Source organism: Engystomops pustulosus, chromosome 10, assembly GCF_040894005.1.
Source record: "Engystomops pustulosus chromosome 10, aEngPut4.maternal, whole genome shotgun sequence".
NCBI classification, from domain to species: Eukaryota; Metazoa; Chordata; class Amphibia; order Anura; family Leptodactylidae; genus Engystomops; species Engystomops pustulosus.
The window spans coordinates 58,390,081-58,418,075 of record NC_092420.1 but is presented as its reverse complement, the minus strand read 5'-3'; the positions used below and the strand labels follow the sequence as shown (position 1 = coordinate 58,418,075).

The following is a 27,995-nucleotide window of genomic DNA, read 5'->3' as shown; positions in this document are numbered from 1 at the left end:
TGTGCATAATTAAATATTGGAGGTGCGCGGAATTGCCAGGGTGATGTAAGTGAAGCGCCGAAGCCTCATTTCTATAGATTATAGAATCCTTTTTTTGCCTAAACTATCAGGATTTTGTCTCTAAACAAAATATGTCATGGGGTCAGTGGTACAGAGCCCAAGGGGTGGTGTGAGTTCATTTCGGCCGGGATCAAGTAGTAGGTTTCCTTTAAAGTGTGCCTTCATTTCCTAATGGTCTTCCAGTGCATCTACGATTGGAGTGCTGTTACAGGTTTTTTTTTGTCAATCTCCTTCTGGTGATTATCACTGGGTTTTAAAAATAAGTGTTGCATGTTTAAATCTACCACCAGGATGAAGGCCAAAAAAAAAAAGCAAATGTAGCCATGAAGAAGCCATATACTTTGTGGTGGCTGTGTTCCTTTATTGTGATGTTTGGTTTCATAACCTGCACATCCGTGGAGAGTGCTGGAACACCAAATCTTATATTGATAAGCCACACCAATAAATATTTATACATCCAAGAAAAGAACCTCAAAAACACTTGTGAAAAGTTAACTATTTACATAGTTTAATATGAATATTACAGACAATGTAATATGTAAATTTGAGCAGTCTGATCATAGCACACATATATACACACACCAAGACAAGTTATAGTATACAAGAGGTAGTAGAAGCATTAAAATAGTTCTTTGGAATGAAATTAGTAAAAAAAAAACTTAAATAGATTTGACGTGATGTGCAAAATACAGTATTATAGAAAATCCAGTGTCCCAGATCTATTTAGAAAGCGTATGGACACAATTGTAACTCTTCTGTTCATACAGTTTCTTTTGTAGAAAAGCTTTAGCTGAATATATTAGGACCACACATCAATCACTTACAAAGGAAAGAAACATTACATTCACACACATCCGGTAGATGAAATTGATCAAAACCACTCTTCCAAACCTATGAGGTCCACGTGGGAATATGCTGCGACTCCTTGTGCGGCCACAAATCATCTTTCTATAGGCTCAGTCATGAACACTATTCCACTGGTCAGCGGGCATCAAGGATTCAAGATGATGAAGTTTGTCCAGGGAAGTATGCTGAGTGAATTGGGGGTCCAGTCTTCGCTTGTGTTGTTGTCCGCAAAGAGGGTTTACGAGGCTCTGTAAATGAGAAGCATACATTTCCTGTAAATAGCTTTCTAACACTCGCATTACCATTTTAACTAGTGAATTGTGGCTTATAAGTTGAGTCCAATGGGCTTATAAGAGTCCTGCACAGCTATGGAATACTTAAGTGTGGTCACTTCAGCCACCTTGTGTCCTGTGGATCTGTAGCTATTACCTTGGCGGAAGGCTCAGTAATTTAAGACCAAGTACAATTCAAGCCTTTTGGGAAGTGTATTTGGAAAATTACCAATCATCCGTTTTCACTGAACTCATTTCAGCAAATCAGAATTACTGCAAAGTTGTCAGAACTGGTCTCTAGAAGTAGGAGACATTAAAGGGGTTTGTCTTTTTGTTTCCAAGCACAGGTCAGGCCAAATCATGAAAATCCAACGACAACTGAACATGTGGAAGGAAGCATTGGCATTGTTTTGCACAAAATATTAAATTTACCCAGTGGTAATTCCATAGCTATTCAGTAAGCAATAGAAACCAGCCAAAATCTTCACTTTCTGATGAGAAAGGGGACAGAGCTTACTCTTTGCATTGCAAAATCAATAGAAATCAGTTTCTGTAGGGTGCATATGGTATTTGGGAAATCCAGTTCTATACACTGCAGTTTTTTCACATGTAAAGCAATGATGGGGTAACTAGACAGTCTTAAACTACTCCAGGTTTATTATCAAGCATCACACCATGATAAATCCGGTCTAGTTGTACTCCGTACTGGTATTACGAGCGACACATTGACAGATCTCCTCCATCATGTGCAGCCTTTGATCACGGTCGGGTCCTGATGGCCTGTCTGTTAATTGCCAAATAACTCCATGAAATATTTTGGGCTGCTGCCCCCAAACAGTGCATGAACTCTCACCTGGTACAGTGTTTTGGCTTAGGCCCTGTAAAGGAAGGGTGCCTTCTCTCTTCTTCAGATACTTAAGATCTAGGCCTGCAGACTCTCCACTGAAATAACATGAAGGAATCAGTGAGACAACTGACTGGATAAATACAACAAAACCAACACTGACAAGGGAAAGTGAATTGCCGGATGTGTAATGGACGACTTACTTTTCTTTATTTACACTCTGGGTTGCTCCTGCCAAATTTGCTTTAGAAAGCGGATTATTGTACTGAACCTTTACACACAAAAAATAATTGAAAATGAATAAAACGTCCAAAAGATAAAAGTCTCCATATTTTACACACATATCACGCCTCCTACCCGTGGTCCTGGGCGTCCTACATCTATAGATGGCTGGTGTGTCGCAGAAGGGGCTATGTATGGAATGAGCGAATATGATGAAGGGAGCGGATAGTTAATTCTGGAGCCGTGTAGCGGTACCCTGTTCTCTAGCTACAACACAGAACCATTATTAGACAGATATCACATGTCTCACACTTAAAAACACCAGGTCTATAATAACATATGGAAGTGAGAAATGTACCATTTGGTTAGGCGACACTGTTCTCTTGAAGGGGGCGCTGCTCGGATTGGAACTCACAGATTGATTTTCATTCAGTTGCTTATTCAACCAAGAAATGACTACAGGAAAAAGAAAAGTAAAACCTTCAATTTGCACTTAAACTAGTGACTTGTATGTCAAGTTAATGGAGCAGCAGTGACACTTCTAGGGACAGGCAGGATCCCATGAATTTAACTTTGTTACAGCCGTGGAGCCACATACTGCACTCTTCCAGGGTGAAACATGGATAGTAGTACCAAGCAGGTGGGAAATCCCATAGACTCTGTCGGAGCATCAAAATCCCTCCCAGGTCTTTGGTGTGTACATCTTGGAGGTTTGCAGCAAAAGTGCAATACAAAGAAGCTGCTCAAGGGGTTGTATAAGTTACATGAAACAGCAGAAAAGAAGGTATTAGGGGCTGGAAGCCCTCAAAGTTTGCAGGCTCCTACCTGGGGTTCTGGTTCAAAATGCAGGATGTGTCGCACAACGCTCCCCGCTTCTTATTTTGTGACTACTAGGACCGCCTTTAATTTAGAGAGTGCCCCATTTACACTATTTGGTGGTGCAGCAGGATGCCCTACCAATCCATTCAATAGTACGGGAGTTAGGAAACTGTAGACCCAGGTAGCGCTCAGGTATCTGTCTCTCTTCACTACTATACGAGCGCTGGATAGCTATTGATGGGCTCGGCCATCTCTGATACACATAATATTGAATTGAACAGCAGGACACAGAAACTCAATACAGATACAGAAGGTGTTAAAACAGGCAAATGTATTAGAAGAACGGTCTGTTTGGCTTCAAACACCATTCTTTATGTACTAGCAACCCTCCCAAGTTGCACCAGTAGATCTCTTATATATTTGCCATTCAGATAATAAAAAAGCTGTTCTTTCCATCTGAAGTATACTGAAAACTTATTATCAACAGCAACATGAAGAGGCTTTGGAAGATTTCTCATAAGACATTGTACCAAGCCATTCTATAATCCTTACCATTCTCATTCGTCTTCAGCAGCTCTTTACTTTCTTCTAACTTCTTGTCTGTTTGCTGAAGCTGTTCTTGCAATTTTTCCACCTAAAATGCAGAACAAAACATCCAGACAAAATATAATACAGATATAAATTGAGAATTCTGCATGGTATCACGGAATCGTGTGGTTTGTGGCAATTCTGTGTGAATAAAACAGTAGGCCGCATTAACTAGTCAGAATGCATAAAGCTGTGTGATTGTACACAGATGGCATAAGATGAAGAGTTACATGCCTATCCAATGTGGCGCAGTCACATTTTAGTCATATTAGATATAAAATTTGAAGTTTTTAGTTACTAGTTTAGCCTTCCAAAAAGACTTGAACCTGTAGTCACTGTGATCGGTTAATTTGTACAACACACTGGAAAGCTTTAAAAATCCAGTACATTGTATTATTGCAAATTCTTCCAACATGAAGGGCGTTTCTGGGCATAGGTTTTGCTTAGCATAGGTCAATAATGGGGGATCTGAATCAGCTGAAAATAGCTCCACCCATAATGCAATGGCCTATAATAGGTTTTGCCTTGCCAAAATGTTTTTTACACAAATAATAGAATCAGAGTTTCATAGCAATATTACCCCTACACTCCTTCAGGCCTCTGTAAGCCACAGAGTTAATGTGACTGCTTTTAATCACAGTTATATTCTTACCTCTTCCTCTTTCAACCGCAGACTCTGCTGAATGTCATGTAAATTTCTTTGTCCTTCTTGTAGTAACTTCTCCTTCTCAGAAATAAGTTTCTCCTGCTGCACTGTCACTGCATTCTTCAGCTTCAATTTCCCCATTAATGTCTTTAGGTCTCCTTGAAGTTTCTTTATGATATCATTGGCCTTTACAATTTAAGTGCGAGAGAACAAAATGCATTGGAGAACAGAAACTAGGGCAGGTATAAATAAGTGGTGAATTCCTCAGCGCACAGTCTTTACCTTAAGGAGCTCCGAAGATAAGGATTTTATTGTTGCCTCCAACTTCCCAATCTGCACTTGTTTCTTCTCAGCACTGCCTTCTAGTACGGCCTGATTTATAATAAAAAAAAAAAAATTTAAAACAAAAAAAAAAAACACACTTTCATCTGCAGGTTGGTGATGTGTTCCCAAGGTTGGAGCCCTACCTTTTGTTCTTGAGTGGCTGCAAGAATTTCATTACTCCTCAACACCAACTGATCCTTGTCTTTCAGCTCTTGCTCCAGAACAGCAAGCCGCGTCTGCAGGCGATTCATCTCCTTTTCCTTGTCATGACATTCTGCATCTAGTGCGCTGTTTTCTCTACCTAGAGATGTTACCTTCTGTTCTGCTCTCTGTAGTTCCTAAAGAATTCCAAAAACATTCCATTGCATTCACCCATTACTGCAAAAGTTTCCAGACATAAGCAAAATCCCAACAACATGGAAGTCATAGAGGTTAGAGTTTAATCGATGAAGAATAGAAATACAATATGCATACATGTACCAATAGATGAATTATTAAAGGAAGGGTACCTCTTCAAGGTTCTGGTACTTTGCTCGGAGCTCTCGGACAGTAGACTCGGCCTTATATCTTCTTTCTAGAAGATCCTTATTGGACTGTTCAAGCTCATTGAGTCTGCTCTGAATCTGCTGGCTGTTCTTCTGAAGTGAACTCTCAAACTCCTTTCTTTGTTGCTCACACTGTTGCAGTAGCTGAGAATACGCCTAAAAAAATTCCATAGTGATGAAAGGTCCAACAGACAAACACATTCATGCATTTTCATTTTGTATCTATGAGATATACAAAAGCAATCCTTTTAATTTTCGGGATCCTGTCAGTGGTACAGCAGCACACCCTTGATAAAGCTCTATCTCATCAACCTATAGATAAGGGAAAAATGTTTAGACACTTGCCGCCATTTTCACTCCCCACCTTCCAAAAGGTCAAATCCTTTTTTTTATTTTTATTTTAAACAGATGATACTTTCTAGTGTCACTATTTAATATATTCTTATATTCTTTACCATTTTGTGAAGGGCTCTGTTTTCATGGCTCTAACTTTGAGCTTCAAATGACAACTCCCTTTAGTTTTTTTTTGAGATACCAGTTTTATTATGTGTTAATACAGTAATCATTCTGACAAAATAATATAAAACTGCAGCATAATTGACGCCCTTATGTTTTCTATTCTTTGGTGTACAGTGCTGTGAAAAGGGTCTGCAACCTGTTAAGTGCCACAAAATATACTACCATATATACTCGAGTATAAGCCAACCCGAGACCCCTAATTTTACCACAGAAAACAGGGAAAACCTATTGACTCAAGTATAAGCTGAGGGTGTAGTATACAGCCAGCCAGCCCCCGTGTAGCATACAGCTAAAACAAATAAATAAAACATAATACTCACCCTCCGGTGTCCCCGATATTCGTCACGGCTCCTGGCGGCTGCTTCACTCTTCTATCTTCTCTAACCGGCAGAGTAGGGTCCATGCGATCTGCCGGCCGTCGCACACTGTGATGCGACACTGTCGCCGCTGATGAAGTCATCAGCGGCGACAGCGGTGCATCATAGTGTGCGATAGCCGACAGATCGAATGGACGCGACTCTGCCGGCTAGAGAAGATAGAACAGGAGACACGGGGAGCTGCGACAGGGATCGGGAGCCGCGAGGAACATCGGGGACACCGGAGGGAGAGTATGAAGGTTTTTTTATTTTTATTTTTTATCATTGACTCGTGTATAAGCCGAGGTGAGGTTTTTCAGCACATTTTTTGTGCTGAAAAACTCGGCTAATACACGAGTATATAAGGTATATTATAATGGCATTGGAGTGCACTGATCTTGTCTCAGAGACGCCTTGACCTGTCAATAATCCAGAGGCAAACCGTTACAGATCAGCAGTATATATACACTATATATTGCAGTACAGTATAAAAGTGAGCAAATCGCCTCTTTTTTGCAGTTTTTGCACCCATAAACATCAGCTCGTCATCCAAACTTACACAACTCTGTACATTTTTAAGGAATTAAACATTAAAAATAATATTGAAGTTTGGTATACCCTTGATCTTACTGACCCAAAGAATAAAGGGTACATGTAATTTGAACCAGTGAAAAATTACAATTCCTACAGACAACAAGCCGTCACACATCTATTCAAAGTAGGGTTACACAATGCTCGATACTTTCATACTCGTACTTTGGTCAGGGAATCCTTTATATAGATGTGCTGGACAGCGGCAGAGCAGGAACCACATAATCAGGGGAAATATCCATATATGGAGATTCTACATCTCCCAGGTATTTCCCTGACACAATGGGGCACATTTACTTATCCGGTTGTGTCGCGATCGCCGCTGTAGTTGTCTGACGATAATGCTTTCTGCCGCGATTCACAAAGATTATGCGCCGGATATCCTGCATGTGTCGCTTCCCCGCTCAGGTCCGCAGGAGTTCACTTTCTTCTTCCTGGTGCATGTAAGTGTATTGTCTTGCGACACAATTTTAAAGTTAAATCCTGCGCGCAGTCCGAATCCATCGGATCGTCCAACGGGCCGCCCCCGATTTCTATGGCATGAAAGTCAGCGCAATTGCGCCAAAATCCAATTGCGTGCGACACAATCCCCTTCTAAATACCTGTCACAGAGGAGCAAATCCCAAAAATTTCTAAAAGCCGACGAAAGTGCAATCCACGGGACCCTTAGTAAATAAGCCCCATTGTCTCTAAATTAATTCATGTTATTCAGTTAAATATTTATTTTGCCCAGATGGGATGTAAACTCTCAACCTCCACTCTCTACCATTTCATAGAGATACAGTGCCTCTTAAAAATGTATAAGACAGACACAAAATAAATTGGCATTACCAGGACAACATTCACAATACATATACATATAATAAACCATCATAAAAAAAAATAATAATAAAGCTCTCCTTGCAAAACACTGATTGATAGTTACTGTCCGCATGAGTTTAATTGAAAACGCATATGTGATTGGGCCAAGCCCCTCCCCCAGACGTTAGCATTGCATTTCTATATGCAATGTAAACGTACAAAAAGATCGGTTTTGTGATACTTAAATAATGTAAATGAAAAAAAAAAAAAAAAATGTATAGCTTTCAGAAGGAGGCCAATAAAAAAAAGAATAAACAAACAGACATGAAACAACGAAAAAGGGCTCTGTAAATGGTTAACACACACATAGATAGGTTTCCCGTTGTTATTGATTTTAGAATGACTTTCTGACATATACACAATACAGGCGGTCCCCTACTTAAGGACACCCGACTTACAGACAACCCCCTAGTAGTTACAGACGGACCCCTCTGCCCACTGTGACCTCTGGTGAAGCTCTCTGGATGCTTTAAAATAGTCCCAGATTGCAATAATAAGCTTAAAATTGTCTGCAATGAAGCTTTATTGATAATTCTTGGTCCTATTACAGCAAAAAAATTTGAAACTCCAATTGTCACTGGGGCAAAAAAAAAAATTGTCGGGAACTACAATGATAAAATATACAGTTTCGACTTACATACAAATTCAACTTAAGAACAAACCTACAGTCCCTATCTTGTATGTAACCCGGGGACTGCCTGTATAATAAATGAAGTTAATACCTGCTGAGCCTTCTCCTTTTCGCTGGTAATCTCTGCTGTGTGCTGGCTGTTTAGTGATGATATCTGAGAGGAAGATTCACTCTTCAAATTCTCAAGCTCAATACTTTTCTCATTCAGACTCTAAATAAAAGAAAAAAGGGTTATCAGATACAAAGTTGCCAAGAAAAATAAGATACAAAGCTAAAAATAAGAAAACAACAAATGCAACAAGAAAAAAAAAAATTACCTCCATAAATATCAAACACATATATTGAAATATTGAACACATTTGCTGTTTTATTAGGGAGGGTGCTGGGCAGCTTCCTGTACTCCATTAAGTTTGACCCCCTCTATTTTCAACATTTACTGCTGGTCATTTTGCCTTCTAATTTGGTGCCTATTTTGAATGTGTAAGAGTTATTTATTTTTCTATTAACGCTGCACAGCACTCCAATTTCTTCTGTGTATCCATTCCTGGATTTTTAATAGTTATGTATATTTAATGTATACCCAATAAAACATTCTACTTTTATTAAAAAGGCACTGGTGTTGTCTCAGCTCTTTTGGTTTGTAGGTATTGCCTGAGAGGCCAGACATTGATGGCCAAGGTAAATTTTTGCACAAACAAATAAAAAGTGTATTTCATGTGACTGCCTCAAATATTGGCATTTGTGTATGGAATCTTACACACATATTGTACCTGCTGTGTACAGAGGAGCTGTCGTGTCAGATCATCTTCCGTTTTTTTCAGTTTGTGGTGAATCATAAGTTTTTCTTCCTGCACAAAAAAGGACAAAAATTATATAAATTATAAAAAAATTACCTTGTTGTCCAATTCTAATCTAAATGGAAAAAAACAATACACATGAACCTGATAGAACTATATAGGTACCTTGATGCACTTTAAACATGTAGCCAGGTAGGTCTTTACTTCTATGTCATTTGCTGGTAGTAGTCGTAGAGACAGATGTGTCAAGTGCTTAAATGGATTAGTCTCCACCACATCTAACTGAGCAGGCGAACTACCCAGAACTGTGCCCGAGGACAACTGTAACAGGAATCTGGGAAGAAAGATCACAACAGGTCACTTAATATACACCGACATAAAGGGGTTGCTTTCTTTCCGCATATAATTGATATTGTTTATGTAATGAAAATTTACATAATGAAATTTTCCAATATACTTTCTGTATCAATTCTTCACGGTTTCCTAGATCTCTGCTTGGTGTCATTCAATAGGAAGCTTCATTGTTTACTTCCTGTGAATAACAAGAATTAAAAAAAAGGTGCCTGGTCATGTGATGTCACACAGGTGCACGATTTGTTACATCACACTGCTCCGACTGCTCTCCAGGGATGGATTTCTATCCACTGAAGGCAAACAATGAAGCTTCCTATAGTAGGACAGCAAACAAAGACCTAGGAAACTGAAGAATTGATACAGAAAGTATATTGGAAAAAATGTATAACTTTTCGCTGCACAAACAATATCAATTATTTTCTGAAAGTGGATGTCCCCTTTTAAAGCACTGTGCCTGAAAACACTTTTATTTGATGGTTAGAAAGCTATGTGATATTACTTGTAGGAAAGATATGCTTTACTTCATTCTGGTCATTCTTCAACCCTGATATCACAACGCTTTATCGGATGAATGGAGAGCCTTACTGCTGGTCACATGACACAAACCAGGACCAGCAGGTAACTTACAAATACAGTCTCTGGCAAAAGCTCATCTTTAATACAACTGAAATGTGCATCTTTCAATGGGCTACTGAATAAACTACTTTGTGAATAGTTGTCTGGCCATAGTCTATACAGGTGGGGTATGGGGCAACACCTTTATTCTGGACAGGTGGGGTATCGGGCGTTAGAACAAACTGGTTGTGATTTTTTTCTTGCAAAAATATTCATCTTTTAACACTTTTTAACCTAGTAGCTATTTATATGTACTACTAAAAATTTTATACTCCTCCTCGACTAAAAATACTCCTTAAAAATGGTAAAAGTAGTATTATTACCCTTCAGGAAAAATGTTAGTGCGACCTCTGCCTCATATCAATATTAGTGCCAGAGGAGCTTATCACAGGAATCCCTATCAATCTAATCTAAATCAGAATTCCCCTTTAACTCTGAAAATGTTGTTTTCATATCCAATAACATATTTCCACAACTGTGTCTTACCGAGGCACCTCTTTATTTTCTTCATTGATACATTGATAAAGCAAATCTATAAACTTTTGTGGGAAAGCTGAAAAATCCACTAGCAGGCCCTGCTGGAGCTTCAGGCTCTGGAAATCATCTTCAGATATCACAAGGTTGTAAAGAAAGAAAGGATCAGTATCATCAGTCATACGAACCACCAGGTCCTGCAGGAAAAAGTTCCAAAATATAAAATAGTTACAACTTTGACAATAAGTTTTACCTGGCAACCCACATGTTTAATATCATAGTGAAGATGATCACTCAAGCTTTGTGTGATGCAGTATATTTAAGTGTCACTTAGGGCTCATTCAGACAATCATATAACGCGCAGGAGAGAAGGAGCGAGTGCTGTTCACCCCTCGCCTTCCATTAGAGAAACTCAGCACAGTAACACGGCAGAACATAGGAAACGTCCTATATTTCTCTGTGCGCGGTCACGGTGCAGTCACATAACGCATGCTCCGGGAACGGTAATGGTGCGGCCAGATCGTCTGAATGAGGCCCTAATGGGGTTATTCTCATCTGGGAATTGACATTTAATCTACCAAGTAGATATATTTTTCCGTTTGGATGTTATTAAAAAGGATTTCCCTGTGAGAAGATAATTCACACAGAGGTAGATGTAGCCATGCTGTCCCTTTGAAATGAAATTGTTTCCCTGGGATACGACCACCTATGCTGGAGTGTTTTCACAAAGCAGCAAACCTAAACCAACAGCTCCCTCTTTACCTTAAAAATCGTCTATTTACCTAAAAGGTTCCTGTACCGCTGGGAAAAAATAAACTAGAGTCACTTCTTGCCTAAAGAGTCTCAAGGATGCTGAGGGAGCTTCACTTCAGACACCCCTAGAACCAACCCTCTGATTTTAAAGAGGAGAATCACAGTTTTAATAATGCATCAGGCTTGTGGTTCTGCGAGCTAAACAACCAGATAAGCAGAACCAGCTAATGGCAGTAGGGAATGCACACTGCACATAAAGATCCAGTTTTATACTAGGTATAAAGCTCACAGAACCACAAACCTTATTTTAACCCCATATCTCTGCACCATGCCCATTTTTCATTATTTTCGTCAATTCCTTCAACAACCTCTAACTTATATATTTTTTTGGTCACTATAGCTGTATGGGGTCTTGATTTTGCGGGTTCAAAAAGTAGGATTCATATGCCATACTGGTAAAGTTTTATTAACTTCTTTCTGTGCAGTGTATTTAAAGGGAACCTGTTACCAGGTACCTCATTTTCACTAATGATAGACTGTAAAAGCCAATGACACCTGCAGTGTCTTTTCTAAGCATTTGCATTACAATATAATTATATGTTATAACTTACTCTTGCATCCTGATAAAATCCTGGGGTAGTCACAGGGGCGGGACTTTGCTTTGGATGCATCTGTGAATTTCCCCACTGTGGGACTAATAAAGGACTATCTTATCTCAAAAAACAACATGTGACTTGTCTGAGCTGCAGGCTGCCTCCATCTTTGTGCTCCTGTACAGCATGTCCCTCTCCCTCTGATGGCAGGCTGACCAGGCTGTGACCTCTGAGAAGAACCAGAAGGTGGAGCTGTACAGGAGCACAAAAGTGGGGGCCAGGCTCCCTATGTCTAGGTTCATATATATGGCACACCGGATTATAAGGTGGATGAATTAGAAGGATGAATGACTAGCAGGTGGCAGACCTGTACATTATTCATGGCAGCTGTTGTCTGTAAGTACGGTTCATATATAAGGCACATGCGACTATAAGGCACACTTTTGATTTCTGAGAAAAAATTTTGTGCGCCTTATAGTCCGAAAAATACAGTAACTTTTTTTTTCTCTGGGTCATACTACGTCAGTGATGGCCAACCTATGACACGCGTGTCAGCACTGACACACGTAGCCATTTTCAGTGACACACGGCTGCTGGAGAAAAATTGCTGTAGTGCAGTTGTCTGTTGTCTGGGGCCGGTCGGGCGGTCGGTTGGCGATGTGGTCTGCAGCGAGCGGCTGCATCTCAGTCAGAGAGATCGCAGCTGCTGCTCCTGTCCTCCTCTCCTGCTCTGCGGAGGCCGCCCAATGACTCCAGAGTGGAGCGTGGAGACAGAGCAGCCCCAGCTCGCAAAGACGCAACCTATGCTGTGCCTGCGCGGGAACATCCACACAGGAGCTGAAGCGGCCTGAAGAGGAGTAACGTAAGGTCCGTGGTGTCATTGGAGCCTGTGCCAGTTAGGTACGTTAATTTATTGAGTTGAGCTCTGCTGGACTGGGCTGTGATGTACACTGGTTTAGGGGGCACTTCTCAGGACACAAATGTCCTTAAAACTAGCTGTTGCAGGACTGCCACTGGTTCGCCATCACTGGAAGAATTCCCCCTCCCCCTCACTTATCTTAGTTCATGGCACCCCACACAAGTTACATAACAGCAAGACCAACAAAAGAAACCAACTGACAGATTAACACAGAAGTCACTAAGCAGGTAAGTTAAATAACTATACGTATTTGTTATTTAAACTCTAAATATCACAAAATAAGTTTTTTTTTCTCAAGGTGACACACCACCCGAGTTATGCTCGGTTTTTTTACGAATTTTGACACACCAAGCTCAAAAGGTTGCCCATCACTGTACTACGTGATTCCAATTTCTTATTTTTTTATGCATAATGAAATACTTCTGGGGATTTTTTGCATCACCACCATGTAAGCATTAATATTTTTTTGTGTGATGGATTCTTTTAAAATGTAAATTTGGGCATTTTCTTTGTTGTACAAGGTAAATACTAGTATAGTTTTGTAGCCTGAATTTGTATTGGTAAAGCGGTACTTAACGGCTGGCAATTCTTGCTTGTTTGGGGTTTTTGTTTAATGAAACCTATTATTAACTTACCATATATACGCGAGTATAAGCCTAGTTTTTCAGCACTAAAAAGTGCTGAAAACCCAAACTCGGCTTATAAAATATAGGTTTTACCAGGTTTTTGTGGTAAAATTAGGGGCCTCTGCTTATACACGGGTCGGCTTATACTTGAGTATATACAGTATTTTTTCATATTACTGTATATACCCGAGTATAAGCCAAGGTCCTAATCTTGCCACAAATAACTGGGAAAACTTATTGGCACGAGTAGAATCAAGTATTATCAGTTCCTTGTGGTTTATATATTTTTGGTGGCCCCCCTCCCAGTCAATCAAATGCCCCATGCAGCAGGCCTGATGTATAAAAAAAATAAACTCTTGATATTGCACCAAGCATCGGGAGCGCCGCAAGGTGAGTATGTACGTTTATTTTTTTTATAGACCCAGTAGGGTACCTATGTAGTGTAATGCATCACATCTCTCCCAACAGTCATCTATTAGACCAGGCCTCTGCAGTCATGGGGTCCTTCACTGGACCCAGAGCTGCCGTGTGACACCATTGGCAGCGGCACTTGTAGGACTCTGTGTCCTACAATATTCTTTTGCTGTGCTGCTGTATTAAGGTGGCGTGTCAGAAGTACCCTAAATGACTGCTGTAGAATCCCGATACAGAGGTCATTAAGGAGTTAAAGAGGAGATTTATATCTTTAATACGACACCAGTACCATGCTACTAGGTACTATAGAGTCCAAGATATGGACATCTAAAGTGACACATAACTCATCTCAATCAAAAGATCCCCCTAATAGTTAAACGGGTGAGATTTCACAGACAAGAGGGAATGCCATGCCCTATCTGAGAGGACTAGTAGTTTGTGGGGTAAAAGCCGGTGGCAGAGTCCCTTTAAGATCTAGCTGCATACACACCTTCTTATGGACAGGCGCTGAGGCCGAGTGTTGTTCAATGCATATCCGGACAGTCTGTCTCCTGTAACATATACTATAGATTAGGACACTGACGTAATGTAATCAGGTAACAAAATGCTGTTTATCTGTGTCAGTGGGAAGTCTATTAAAATTCACATTATTTATCCAACAACATCTAAATTGGTAATGGGGGTAGAGTAGTATAGAATATTGGGAGTAGCAGTAGTCTGAAACACAGAGGCCACAAAGTATAGAATGAAGGGGGTTGTAGTAGGGCTGACACAGCACCAGTTTGGAATGATAGTGTAGTTGTAAGGTAGATACTCAACACTAGTATTGAATGATGACATACATATGTGACAGACATACAACACTTGTATAAAAGAATAGGGGTAGTAGTATGGCAGACATACAACACTGGTATAAAAGAATAGGAGTATTAGTGTGGCTGAGACAATAGTAGAATGATGGAGGTAGTAGTATGACTGACACAATAACAGGATAGTAGTATGGATGACACACATAGCAGTAGTATAGAATGTTGGGAGTAGTAGTATAGTTGTCACAAACAACATTCATATAGAATTATGGGGTTGACTGAGTAAGTATGACAAACACTGCATTGGTATAGAAAGATGGAGGTAGTTGTATGGTAGACGCACAATGTAGAATTAGAAGGTTAGCATTATGGCAGAACATTAGTAGAGAACTATTGACTAACAGTATGGCAGACATCACAAGTATAGAGGTAACTGGTGTAGTATGACTGGCACACACAGCATTTGTATAAAATAATGGAGGAGGTAGTAGTGTGATACACACACAACAATACAGACTTGTATAGAAGGATGGGGGTAGCAATACGGCACATGGGACACTAGTACAGAATGATGAGAGTAGTAGTAATATGGCTGAAACACACACAATACTAGTGTAAAATGACAGACTAATATAGTATTATGAGAGTAGAGTAACACACAACACTAGTACAAGGTAAAGGGAGTAGTAGTATGGCAGTCACACACAGAAGGTTAGTACAGGATGATAGGAGTAGTAATAGGACACACAGGGGACTAGAATATAATGATAGGAGTAGTAGTACGGCAGTCACACACAGAAGGCTAGTACAGGATGATAGGAGTAGTAATAGGACACACAGGGGACTAGAATATAATGATAGGAGTAGTAGTACAGCAGTCACACACAGAAGGCTAGTACAGGATGATAGGAGTAGTAATAGGACACACAGGGGACTAGAATATAATGATAGGAGTAGTAGTACGGCAGTCACACACAGAAGGCTAGTACAGGATGATAGGAGTAGTAATAGGACACACAGGGGACTAGAATATAATGATAGGAGTAGTAGTACGGCAGTCACACACAGAAGGCTAGTACAGGATGATAGGAGTAGTAATAGGACACACAGGAGACTAGAATATAATGATAGGAGTAGTAGTATGGCTGTTACACATAGGATGCTAGTAATGGGAGCAGTAGTATGGCTGTCCTTCACATAAGTGACTGGCATAGGATGATAAGAGTAGTAGTATGGCAGTCACACACAGAAGGCTAGTACAGGATGATGGGAGTAGTACTAGGACACACAGGTGAGTGGTAGTAGTATGGCGGACATTACCTGTCACTGCAGTCCTGGTTCCTCAGCAGGACCTTCACCTCTCGGCTCAGCAGTTCGTGTATCTGCACCATCCTGTGGGTCTGTCCTGTGTCAGGCCTTGTTACTAGGATACGGGCGATGACCCCAGCGGTGAGCGCGCTGCCCTCCTCCTGCCCTGCTCCCCGTATCTACTACCAGCTGTGCCTCGGGCTGCCCTGCACCCACCGCCCCTCAGCACATCGGGCACCAGCCGAACCCCCTTTTTCGCTATCTGCCACTTGTTGTCGCGGTACAATTTCCAAATCAACCGCCTGCTGCGTCCGCTACGCGCTGACGTCATGACGTACTCTTTTCTACGACGCTGTGGGAACGTGTCCCGCTGTTCTCTTGCCGCCATATTTGTTGTGGTCAGAGAGGGAAGGCTGAGTGAGCCGACGTGCGCACCTCACATACTGTATAACATGATGGGTGAGGAGAGACCCCCGGGCATAGCTGCGGGCCCCCTGCCAGGAAGGTGCAGCTATTTCGTTCAGAGGAAAAAACGATATTGTAAGATGATCGTAGCAGAGGGGAAGAAGTTTTGTGGGGAGCATGCAGAAAATGGGGAGGTAATGTATCAGCTGAGAGGATGCTTTCACCTTCAATGGGTCTGCTAGTCATTCTGGTTCCATTGCTTGATTCCAGAAACCATCACCTGGGGGGTTTCAGTCTGTGCCCCCTGCAGTATATATTCTTCATTCTCTAAAACTGACACTGTACAGGGGATTGCGCCTCCATACTGTAAGCAGTTTTCACTGAGGCCTGAGAGGAGACAGGGAGTAGCAGGGGCAGATTAAGGCTGGTCGCCCATCAGAGGTTGTAGTCCGAGATAAAGGATCTGTGTGTTTCCAAGACCGGACATAATATCACTGGACTGAACTCAGCGGGGCACATTTACTTACCCGGTCCCTGCATGATCCCCAAGGTGCGTTCTCCAACGAGGATGATGTCTGCCGCGATTCAGCAAGATTGTGTGCCCGAGATCCTGCATGTGTCGCTTCCCCGCTCAGATCTGCTGGAGTTCACCTTCTTCCCGGTGTATTAAGTGCATGTATTACGGCACAATTTGAATTTTAAATCCCACGCTCAGTCCAAATCAGTCGGGTTGTCTGACGGCCACGCCCCCAATTTGCGTTACATGAAGGTCGGCGCGATTGCGCCAAAATCTGATCGCGTGTTCCAAAAAGTCCTGTTAAAGGTGGCGCAAAAAGGAAATATTAGGGAAACCCGACAGAAATGCTGTGTGCGGACCCTTAGTAAATGTGCCCCAGCGTGTCTGTTCAGTCCAGTGATGCAAGGTTGATAATACTTGAATTTCTAATACTAATTTCTAAACTACATAAAGTAGGGTTGAATGCAATAGTATGTGGTTTATCGTAATCTACATGTCCAGTGCAGGTAGATTACTTCAGATTATAAACTTATAAAACCAGTTCTGAAGGTATTAAACTTTGTATTGGCTACGTGACAAGGATGTACTTTATATGTATTCTGAGGTGTGGTCTGTGCCTTCATTCTAGGAGCAGAACAGCAGAATAAGGATTCCTTGTCCTCTGGACCCCAAACAGTAAGTTTAAATTATATGATTATGGTGTAAATAAAGTTTTGATAACATTTCAAAAATATATATATTGCAGATGAAAATCCTAAACATTGTAATATACTTTCACGTTCACATGAACGTGTGCCTGCTGTACTGAGGAGGGTAGAGGAAGAGGAAGAGAGGGTGAGCCCCCCTCTCCATAGTGATGTACGGCACACTGCACCGTATTATGGGGAAAGATAGGACAAGTCCTATCTTTCTCGCACGTACGGAAGGGTACTTTGCCACACTTGTGCTGCACCGTACCGCTCTTGTACTGCGCCGTGCACCCATTGCAGGCTGTGGGAACGTATACACAGCGTATATATATGTCGGCCCTATATACATCCCCCATACGGCCGTGTGAATGTAGCCTTATAGAAACATTTCCCTGTGTTTCCCCCTACCTTTCTACCTTATTTGAGCAGTCTGTGTAAATCGGCCTTCTGTCCTATATCTCCTGACTGCTGAGAGATAAAGGAACCCGATAAAGTGTCTAATGACTTACAGAGTTCGATCATTAAGGGAAATATTCTCTAGGGATGAAAGAGTTTATCTTTAGCCTCCTTATCTGTCTGAAGGCTTTCAGTTACACTACTCGCTGCAGGAGATAGAAGCTGTAAAAGGGCACACAGAAGCTGCTGTCCTTTATGAAGTATATTGGAAAGTTTACTTTTATCCCTGCTTTATTCATTTCTGAAATAACAGAAAAACATATCTACTTTTATTACTGCAATATGTGTGTTTTCATCTGATCACTTTATATTCTATTCTCTTTTTTTTTCTTACAGCACAGTATATGAAGATCAGCTCCAAAAACATCTAAAGAAATGCAACTCAAGAGAGAAACCTCAGCCGGTATGTTCAGATTAGTTGTAATATATGTAGAACTGCTTCACTCACCTAACACAGATGATGGAGATGTTATTCCAACTCTATTCTCTGTGTTTATTCCATTGGTGGGGGTCCAACTGGAGAAATTATCAAAACATAGTATATAAGCCAGAAAATCATTTGCCGTATTTTTTCGGACTATAATGCACACAAAAAATCCTTTGATTTTCTCAGAAATCAAAGCTGTGCGCCTTATAATCCAGTGTGCCTTATAGTCCGAAAAATATGGTAATAATGTGTACACTAAAAGCTTTCAACTGGTGTAACCTTGGTGCAATAGGTTCACAATCTCACACTTTGTCTTGGGTTGTTTAAGCCATCTAAACACTTTAGATCCAATCTCAGATTAACCACATCACACAACGGATTTCATAATTTTTATTAATTATTTATGAAAAAAGGAAGTAATCCCCTTCCCTAAGCATATCACTTGGTTATCTCCAGCCAAGACCATAAAACTGAATGGAGCGCCACACCCTTGAGTGAGAACGGTATCTCACTCTCACGGCATTGCTACTAATCACTTACACAAAATTGTGGTTATACAGAACTCCAGGAATCATTTTTCTGACTTACTTTTATTTTTATTCTAATGTAGATTTTTACACATGGCTTTTGCATTTTAGCATTCTTTCTTTTATTAAAGGGAACCTGTCACCAGGCAAAATGCTATGAAACCACAATACCGTATATACTCGTGTACAAGCCGAGTTTTTCAGCACAAAAATGTGCAGGCTGTATACTTAAGGGGGCTGGCTGGCTATAAACTACTGGGGGCTGGCTGGCTATATACTACTTGGGGCTGGCTGGCTATATACTACTTGGGGCTGGCTGGCTATATACTACTTGGGGCTGGCTGGCTATATACTACTTGGGGCTGGCTGGCTATATGCTACTTGGGGCTGGCTATATGCTACTTGGGGCTGGCTGGCTACTTGCTACTTGGGGCTGGCTTGCTACATGCTACCTGGGGCTGGCTTGCTACATGCTACCTGGGGCTGGCTTGCTACATGCTACCTGGGGCTGGCTTGCTACATGCTACCTGGGGCTGGCTGCCTATATACTACTTGGGGCTGGCTGCCTATATACTACTTGGGGCTGGCTGCCTATATACTACTTGGGGCTGGCTGCCTATATACTACTGGGGGGCGGGCTGCCAATATACTACTGGGGGGCGGGCTGCCAATATACTACTGGGGGGCGGGCTGCCAATATACTACTGGGGTGCGGGCTGCCAATATACTACTGGGGGGCGGGCTGCCAATATACTACTGGGGGGCGGGCTGCCAATATACTACTGGGGTGCGGGCTGTCAATATACTACTGGGGTGCGGGCTGTCAATATACTACTGGGGGGCGGGCTGCCAATATACTACTGGGGGGCGGGCTGCCAATATACTACTGGGGGGCGGGCTGCCAATATACTACTGGGGGGCGGGCTGCCAATATACTACTGGGGGGCGGGCTGCCAATATACTACTGGGGGGCGGGCTGCCAATATACTACTGGGGGGCGGGCTGCCAATATACTACTGGGGGGCGGGCTGCCAATATACTACTGGGGGGCGGGCTGCCAATATACTACTGGGGGGCGGGCTGCCAATATACTACTGGGGGGCGGGCTGCCAATATACTACTGGGGGCGGGCTGCCAATATACTACTGGGGGCGGGCTGCCAATATACTACTGGGGGCGGGCTGCCAATATACTGGGAGGCTTTGACCTATGCATTTCCCACCCTCGGCTTATACTCGAGTCAATAGGTTTTCCCAGTTTTTGGTGGTAAAATTAGGCGTCTCGGCTTATACTCGAGTATATACGGTAAGTACGTTGTATGGCCGGTTGCATATGTGCTAGACATGTCTTTATAAATTGAGACCGCTGCCTGCAGCCAGAAAAAATTACTTATATTCATAATCCGCTTCAAGTCAGCGGGGTGGGGTTCCCGGCACAGCATACACGTCTCTACGTAACTGCGCCTCCTTATCTCCTGGTAGCTGCAGCAGGCTCTGCCTCCTGGCTTCTTGTTCTCTCCTTGGCCTGCCATGGTCAGAGCGGAGATGACCAGCGCATGCCTCACCCCCCTGACTGGAAGAGAACCATGAATATAAGTAAATTATTCTGACTGCAGGCGGCGGTCTCAATTTATAAAGACATATCCAGGACACATGCAACTGTCCCTACAAGGTACTTATTGTGGTTTCATATTGATTCGCCTGGAGATAGATTCTCTATAATTAACACATAACATGTGTTCTGTGTTGCTGTTCCTCTGGACCCATCAGAAGTCATCGGGAGTCCTTTTTCTGGCTCCCCCATGTCCCCAAAGAGAATAGAGTACACATTCCCAAAGAGTTTTTCTAGTAAAACTAGTTTTTGCAAAAAAAAAAAGCTAAGCTAGATCAAGAGTTGCTTTTCTGTATGCAGAGCTGTGTCCCTAGTCCCCTGGGAGTGGCCAGTGAAGAGTGGTTCCTCCAGTCTCAGGTAACCACTCTGTCATGCACCGATTTCAAATAAAAAAACAAACTCTCATGTCCCCCATATGTCCTCCCCCTTGTCGCTTCCCCCCTCAGTATGTCAAAAGTGTCTGTCCCACTCATCACTGGTCATTCCCATGGGACTAGGAAAACAGCTCTGCATACAGAAGGGTAAACTTTGATCTTTGGTAAACATCTTTTTTTTTTTTTTTTTTTTTTTCGGAAAAAGCCAGTTTTACTATAAAAACTCTTTGGCAATGTGTAAACGATTCTCTATGAGTATATGGAGCCAAATAAAAAGCTCCTGATGACAGGTTCCCTTTAAAGTAAATATTCTGGACCAAACCTGTGAATGGGACATATAGATGGGATAAGGTGGGCACAGCTGTCAGCTAATTAAGGGAGTGGCTGAATAAACAAAATATCCACTTCATAGTTATAGCCTTATGATAACAAACTAATACAGTAGTGGAAAAAAAAATCCCAAATAAGTGCTCAGAGTCAGAATACATGCTACAATTAGTTTATGTCCTGGAGGCAGATGCCATCTTGAAAGCATCAGTAGTGACTAAATTGTTCCCACATACTAATTTATATTTTTTTTCCAAAAGGTTTTTTATGTTCTTAATGTAAATTCTGGAGCAGCCATTGTGGATGGGAGTCAAGAACAGGTAAGCTGTAGCCTTGAGGGGAGATTGTTTGTTTTGTTATACCACTTGCATTCCAATCAATGGTTTACATGTTTACATAACCACGGACGGTGACATCACTACGGAAAGACAGAGCCACACAACAGTAACAGGCTGCACAACATAACAGTGACTTCCCGACCTGTGCAGTACTATTACATCACGCTTCTGGCACCTGCTCACAAGCAGAGCCAGTACCAGAAGCAGCGGGTGTCAGCTGTATATTACAGCTGACAGCCTGCTGTAACACCCGGGATTGAAGATAACTCCAATAGGGGGCGTTAACCCCTTACACACCGATCGGAACCCCCTCATATTCAGTGGTAACTGCATTGCCCTGCCTCCTTGTTCCTGACAGGTCTAAGTGCTATAATATGCTGCTGTATGGAACATTGAGAGAAAAAGGTCTGTTACATCATTAAACACTTACAAGTTATGTGACCAGGGTGATTTCATCGAAGGTATATGTACCCCATGTATGTATCTGATCATATGAAATCACAGCATGCCTGGATTTCTACTCCTCCCCATGCTTCCATGGACTTCTACACCTCCTCATTCCTTCATGAAGGCATGCTGTGATTTCATGTGATCAGATAAATACATTGCAGATGTAACAGGACCATATCTGTAACACTCTGTACAATAAATCTGAACCATAACCAAACAAATCTGGACCCACACAAAAAAATGTCATTATAAAATGTTGATTTTTCACAAGAATGTTCAAATGTTCTTCAAAAAGTTTTGTGGCCCATAATAATACAACTAAATAATACAACTCTTCCCGCAAAAAATAAGCCCCCAAGCAGTCCTATTGACTGCCAAATACAGAAGTTATAGCTCAGAAAACAATGTGATGTTAAAACAAATGAGGTTTTGTTTTTATTCAAGGAAAATAAACAATACAAATGAGATATCGCCATAATTGTAGTGACCCAAAGCATAAATATTACATGTGCTAAAATCCAAAACAAGAATCAATGATTTTCTTTTCCTCTACCCATAGAGATTTAATAAATCGGCTGTGAATGGCGCTCCTTCTCTTCAATGCTCTGCCATGTGCCCACACAGAAGGTTACCACCACGTACAGAGCACTGGCACCCATAGGACAAATTGGGAAGCAAACTTTGCAGGATGGGCAAAGACAAACACCCACCGGTACCTGGCATCGGTCGCAGATGTTAACGCTTAGATTGCCGGTGCCATTAAAAGTCAGCAGCACATGGGCACTGCCATATTGGCTTGGATCGTCGCTCCCTGTGAGATCATTGGCGAGCAGCAAGGTTACAAAGACCTAAAGCTGTCTCATTTTAGCCCTTGTATTGCAATGTGCGATTTGCATATTGTAATGGATGATGTGCAAAATCCCCTATATAGGTTACACTCAGAATAGTTTCTGTAGGTTTGTTCTTAAAGGGGTTATCCGAGGTTAATAAATAAAATAGGCACGGGCTGGGCCTGGCTTTTTTTTAAAAATAAATGTACTCCCCTCCTCCGCCGCTGCTGATGTCCCGCGCCACAGTCCATCTTATCCTGCACTCTGGTCTCTGTGACAATTGAATTTTAAAAATTTTGGGTTGTCATAAGAACCAGGATTAACAATAAAGCTTCATTACAGACACCTGTGATAACTGTTACAGCTGTTTATTGTAGCCTAGGGCTAAAGTACAATAAATTACCAATATCCGGAGGTCTGTTTGTAACAAGGGGTGTGTTAAGTAGGGGACCGTCTGTACTGCCATAATGTAGTATGGCAGTATATGGTAGGATCCATCACAACCTAGGGTTAAAATACTTTAGGGGGTCTGAAAATAGTAAAAAAAATTAATGAATATATAAAAAATAAAAATTCAAATTCACCCTTCTTTCCCTAGAACTGATATAAATGAACAGTAAAACTCATAAACATGTTAGGTATCGCCGCATCACAAAATCCGATCTATCAAAATATAATAAAACTCATTCCCAGCTTTTAACCCATTACAGAAAATAGCATCCCAAGTCGAAAATGCCACTTTGCAAAATATACAAAATTGAAAAGTGATCAAAAGGCCATACAGTCCTCAAAATGGTAACATTGAAAACTTCATCAAAAGTTGCAAAAAACTTCTAGTACGCACAGAAGATGGCAAAATGAAGAATTTATATTTGGACATTTGGTATCCCTGTGATTGTTCTGACCCAAAGAATAAAGTAGACATGTAATTTTGGGCGCACCGTGAAAGCCGTAAAAATCCAAGCCCACGAGAAATTGGCATAAATGCCATTTTTCAACAATTTCGCTTTTGGATTTTTTTCCCATCACTATGAAGTGCAATTTCACACAGAAAACAAGCCCTCACACAGCTTTTTACATGGAAAAATAAAAAAGTTATAGATTTTTGAAGCTGGAGTGAAAAATGAAAACGCAAAAACGAAAAAGGGCCTCAGCATTAAGCAGTTAAAAATGGCGAATGGAGAATTTTCGCAAATTTTCCGTTTGTTTCATCATGAAACGCAAAACTTATTTACACTGGATATGTTAGTGTACAAAAGTTACAACCACTTATAGTGATACATGTTAGATTTTTTAAAATGGGCCATGTCAGGACGGGGTCACTGTAGTTAATTTATGTAGTAAAAGTTAAGAAATTTAATGTGCTGACAAATGCCTTTTTTCACTTTTCAGGTGAGCCTTGGTTCCTTGTCCAAAGAAGAGCTGAAGAAGCTGACAGATACGCTGGTGCAGGTCACTGACGGTGAGTGAATGTGATTCACAATGTTATATTGGATGCACATACATCACATCCATTGCTTAAATAAGGCCATACGGTTTTATTGCAAAATTTATGTCAATTTCCAGTTCAGGCAGTCCCGGGTCTGCAGGTTTGTTTTTTAGTTTAAATTGTGTGTAAGTCACAACTGATATATTTTATAAGTTTAACTCCAGACAAAGTATTTGTTTTCGGCCAATTGGATTTTCATAATTTTATGTTGTGCTTCATGCAGACACCTTTGATGGCTCTCATGTTGACTATTACAGCCTGGAGCACCTGAGTGAAGTTGACCACCCCACCTTGTTCAAATAACAGTTTCCAGAGGTCATCAGAGGTCAACCAGCCCTCCCCCCTACATTACCCAAATGAAACACAACTGGTGCCAATCAACTGTCCTATGTTTGTGCTGGTTTGTGCTTCTAAAATTTTAGTTTGTGCTGCTTTTGTTTTAAAGATATTAATGGAATTGTAAAGGTCAAAAGCCAGCTCCCCCCTCCCACATTCAAACAAAACTGGCATTAAAGGTTTGTGCTGCGCTTGTGCATGTTTGTGCAGCAAAAATCTTCATTTATGCTGCTATCATTTTTAAGGTATGTTTAGGTGTTTAAATAAGTTAAGGTTTTTAGGATGCACTGGTAAAATAACAAACCTGGTGACACTTCTCTGTCTGGTTTGCTTCAATGAGCTATGTTTAACAAAACCGACCATAGAAAAATATTTTTAAAAAAAGATTTTTTAATTTTACTTCAATTTATTTCAATTTGCAAATATCTTCTTAGTGTTCACAGTAAATTCATATTTCACATATAATAGCTTGCAATTTTCATAGTGAGTATAACCACAAAGGGTATATATTTCTCGCTGAATCCAGCGTAGTCCATAGATTGAATGTTAAACACTGGATTCAGCGAGAAATATATACCCTTTGTGGTTATACTCTCTATGAAAATTACAAGCTATTATATGTGAAATATGAATTTACTGTGAACACTGAGAAGATATTTGCAGATTGAAATATATTGAAGTAAAATTAAAAAATATTTTTCTATGGTGGATTTGTTGGACAAAGTTCATTGAAGCGGTTTGTGTGGGGATGAGGAGATACCCTAGTCCTAGACCATTCTTTCCTAACACCTCTACATGACTTTACCTTGTTTTGATGTATTGTGGACTTCTCTGGTTTGATCACCAGGGTGAGCTAGCAAGCACACTGTGCTATGGAAGGAAAAAACTCTGTTGACCTCTGGGGAAAAAAATTATCAATACATTAAAAATTATAGCAGCACAATTGAAAAATTTTGCTGCACAACGTTTGACAACAGTTTTGTATGATTCCGTTAATGGGGGGGTGACTGGCTGACATTTTGACCTTTACAATTTCATTAATATCTTCAAAACAAGCAGCGCAAGCAAAAATTTGAAAAGCACAGACATGGCACAAATGAATAGCACCAGTTTTGTTTGAGTAATGTGGGGGGGGGGCTGTTTGACCTCTGGTGACCTCTGGAAACTTTTATTAATATCTTATAAACTATAGCAGCGCAATTGAAAATTTCTGCTGCACAAACCAGCACAAACGTTTGACACCAATGTTGTTAGATTTGAACAAGGTGGGGGGCCAACTTCACTCAGGTGCCTGGAGCTACAGATCAGTACATTAAAGGATCCAGAAAGCTTCACTAGAGGTTGCCGTGGGCAGGCCGCATGTACGTCCCCATAGACGGCAATAGCGGCGCGGCGCAGATGCGGTGCCACACATGTGTGGCACCGATCCGGCCCGCACACCGCAAAAAGATAGAGCATGCTCTATCTTTTGGCGTGTGTGCGGCCGTGCGCCGCTATTCTCTATGGAGGGAGGAGGGGCTGCCTCCTCCTCCTCCTCTCCAGCACACGGCGGTATGCCCGCACGGCGGGCATACCGCTGTGTGAATGTACCCTAACTAGGAGTCGTCTATATTATTATTTTGATATTGTTTGGAGCTTATTCTATTTCAGAGCTACATTCACATTTCCAATGTTGGACTCATATTGTCTCATAAACATGATACCTCTCCATAAACCCATTTGGACTCTCTGCATATCCATATATGAGCTGGAGAGCCTCGTCTCATGTGGACCTGATCTGCCCATGACAGCTATCTAATGCTACATTTTCATCCATTGCTTTTTGGGTGGTATTTGTGTAAATATTCTTCCTTGTATGTGTGTGTGTTTTGTTGTCTCTCACACTATTCTACTTATATTTCTAGGCTTAGATCCCCCACTTCCAGACAAGAAACTATGTCATCCGGCATTACATGAAGCTCTGAATGATCCAGCAAATGGAGATTCTGCCTCCAAGCATCTCAAACAACAGGTACAGTCATTGCCATTGGACAATGTAATTGTTAAAGTTTGTAGATTAACTGAGTTTCTATTAAAATCAAAAACTGGTCAATAAGGATTTATTCTTCATTTTCTATGTATTAGATCTACGTCCCTTAACCCCTTTGTGATTACCCATGCGGGTTTCTGCATCGACCACTAAAGGGCTTTTAGGCTAGGCTGACAGGTTTCTCCATTGGCCCAGCCTAAGTTCTGCACAGGTCCCCTCATGCAAGGAAGAACAGTGACAGCCGGACCTCTGCTCTTTCGGAACTCACAACAAGTTTGACCCATTATTGTGACCACAGGATCTACAAATCTGCTGAGGAAGGGGACTTCCTCCCTCCTCCTACACACACCCTGCAATTGCAACACCGTCTTCTCTGATAAAGGTCCCTAGGTCTGTCCTTGGACAAAATTAGAAAATTCCAAATAAAACCTTAATTTTGTTTTAATTTCTGTAAAATACTTAAAGGGTTAAGAAGCTTGCTATGTGCTGTTTTGAATAGTTTGCAGGGTAATATTATTAGAATGGGGTGAATTTTAGGGGGTTTCTATTAATATGACTTCAAAAACCTCTATAAAAATAAAATGGTGCCTAAAATAATTCATTCTAAAATTTTCTTGAAAATTTGGAAAAATGATGCTCGATTTGTGGTCTATCTAGCATCGTAATAAAACAAAAGGACACTTATAAAATAACACCAATAGAAAGCCAAGATATGGTAAATGTAAATAGCTAAATTTTTAAAAAATATTTCCCAAATTCACCTTTTTTCAAAAATAAACGCGAAATATATCAACCAAAATTTCCCACTAACTTGAAGTACAACATGTCACGAAAAACTATTGGATAAGTTGAAACTTTCTAAAGTTATTGCTGGATAAAGTGACGTATGGCAGTTTTTAAAACTGATTTACATCTAAGCTCCTATCCTTTGGACAGTGGATAAACCTGGTTTACAAGATTTACTGTGCATTTTCATTTTCTTAGGGCTCTATTTTGGGTCATCTGGATAGGCTGGGTTTGCTTGGTGCCTCTCGTTGCTTTGTAGAATTTGGAGCAGGCAGAGGGAAGTTGTCACATTGGGTGAATATCGCTACAGAAGATGCTGAAAATGTTCACTTCTTGCTAGTGGAAAGGGCTACAACAAGATTTAAGGTTGGTCTACATGTTGTGTACCTGACTATGCATTATACCCTATGGTGAGTATTTTGGTGCACATTGGTGACTAATGTCATACTAAACTACTGGTGTAGATAGAACACAGACCATCCCTTTTCCATTTATCTATCTCTTATACAGGCAGTCCCCGGGTTACATACAAGATAGGGTCTGTAGGTTTGTTCTTAAGTTGAGTTTGTATGTAAGTCGGAGCTGTATATTTTATCATTGTAATCCCAGCCAGAACTT

General features: G+C 41.1%; 2 protein-coding genes across 3 annotated transcripts in view; one reads left to right on the top strand and one right to left on the bottom strand.

The window, feature by feature from the left end:
• Positions 1–579: 579 nt before the first annotated feature.
• On the bottom strand, positions 580–16,137 carry SASS6 (SAS-6 centriolar assembly protein). Its single transcript, XM_072128006.1, has 16 exons — positions 15,799–16,137; positions 14,160–14,220; positions 10,377–10,561; positions 9,087–9,255; positions 8,895–8,972; positions 8,216–8,335; positions 5,131–5,322; positions 4,765–4,959; positions 4,580–4,669; positions 4,304–4,483; positions 3,616–3,697; positions 2,603–2,700; positions 2,380–2,511; positions 2,226–2,293; positions 2,032–2,120; positions 580–1,154 (listed from the first exon to the last, which is right to left on the bottom strand). The coding sequence occupies exons 1-16, from the start codon at positions 15,867–15,869 to the stop codon at positions 1,060–1,062; spliced, it is 1,905 nt and encodes a 634-aa protein (XP_071984107.1). The 5' UTR covers positions 15,870–16,137; the 3' UTR covers positions 580–1,059.
• Positions 16,087–27,995, top strand: part of TRMT13 (tRNA methyltransferase 13 homolog) — a 17,386-nt gene continuing 5,477 nt past the window's right edge. The window contains exons 1-7 of one of the 2 annotated variants that reach the window (XM_072128007.1): positions 16,101–16,385; positions 17,337–17,383; positions 18,190–18,256; positions 21,380–21,439; positions 24,130–24,199; positions 26,467–26,573; positions 27,576–27,743. In XM_072128007.1, the coding sequence (XP_071984108.1) occupies positions 16,116–16,385; positions 17,337–17,383; positions 18,190–18,256; positions 21,380–21,439; positions 24,130–24,199; positions 26,467–26,573; positions 27,576–27,743 (789 nt within the window). In that variant the 5' untranslated portion in view covers positions 16,101–16,115. Of the gene's footprint in view, positions 16,386–17,336; positions 17,384–18,189; positions 18,257–21,379; positions 21,440–24,129; positions 24,200–26,466; positions 26,574–27,575; positions 27,744–27,995 lie in introns of both variants that reach the window. The other variant, XM_072128008.1, reaches the window with a different exon arrangement.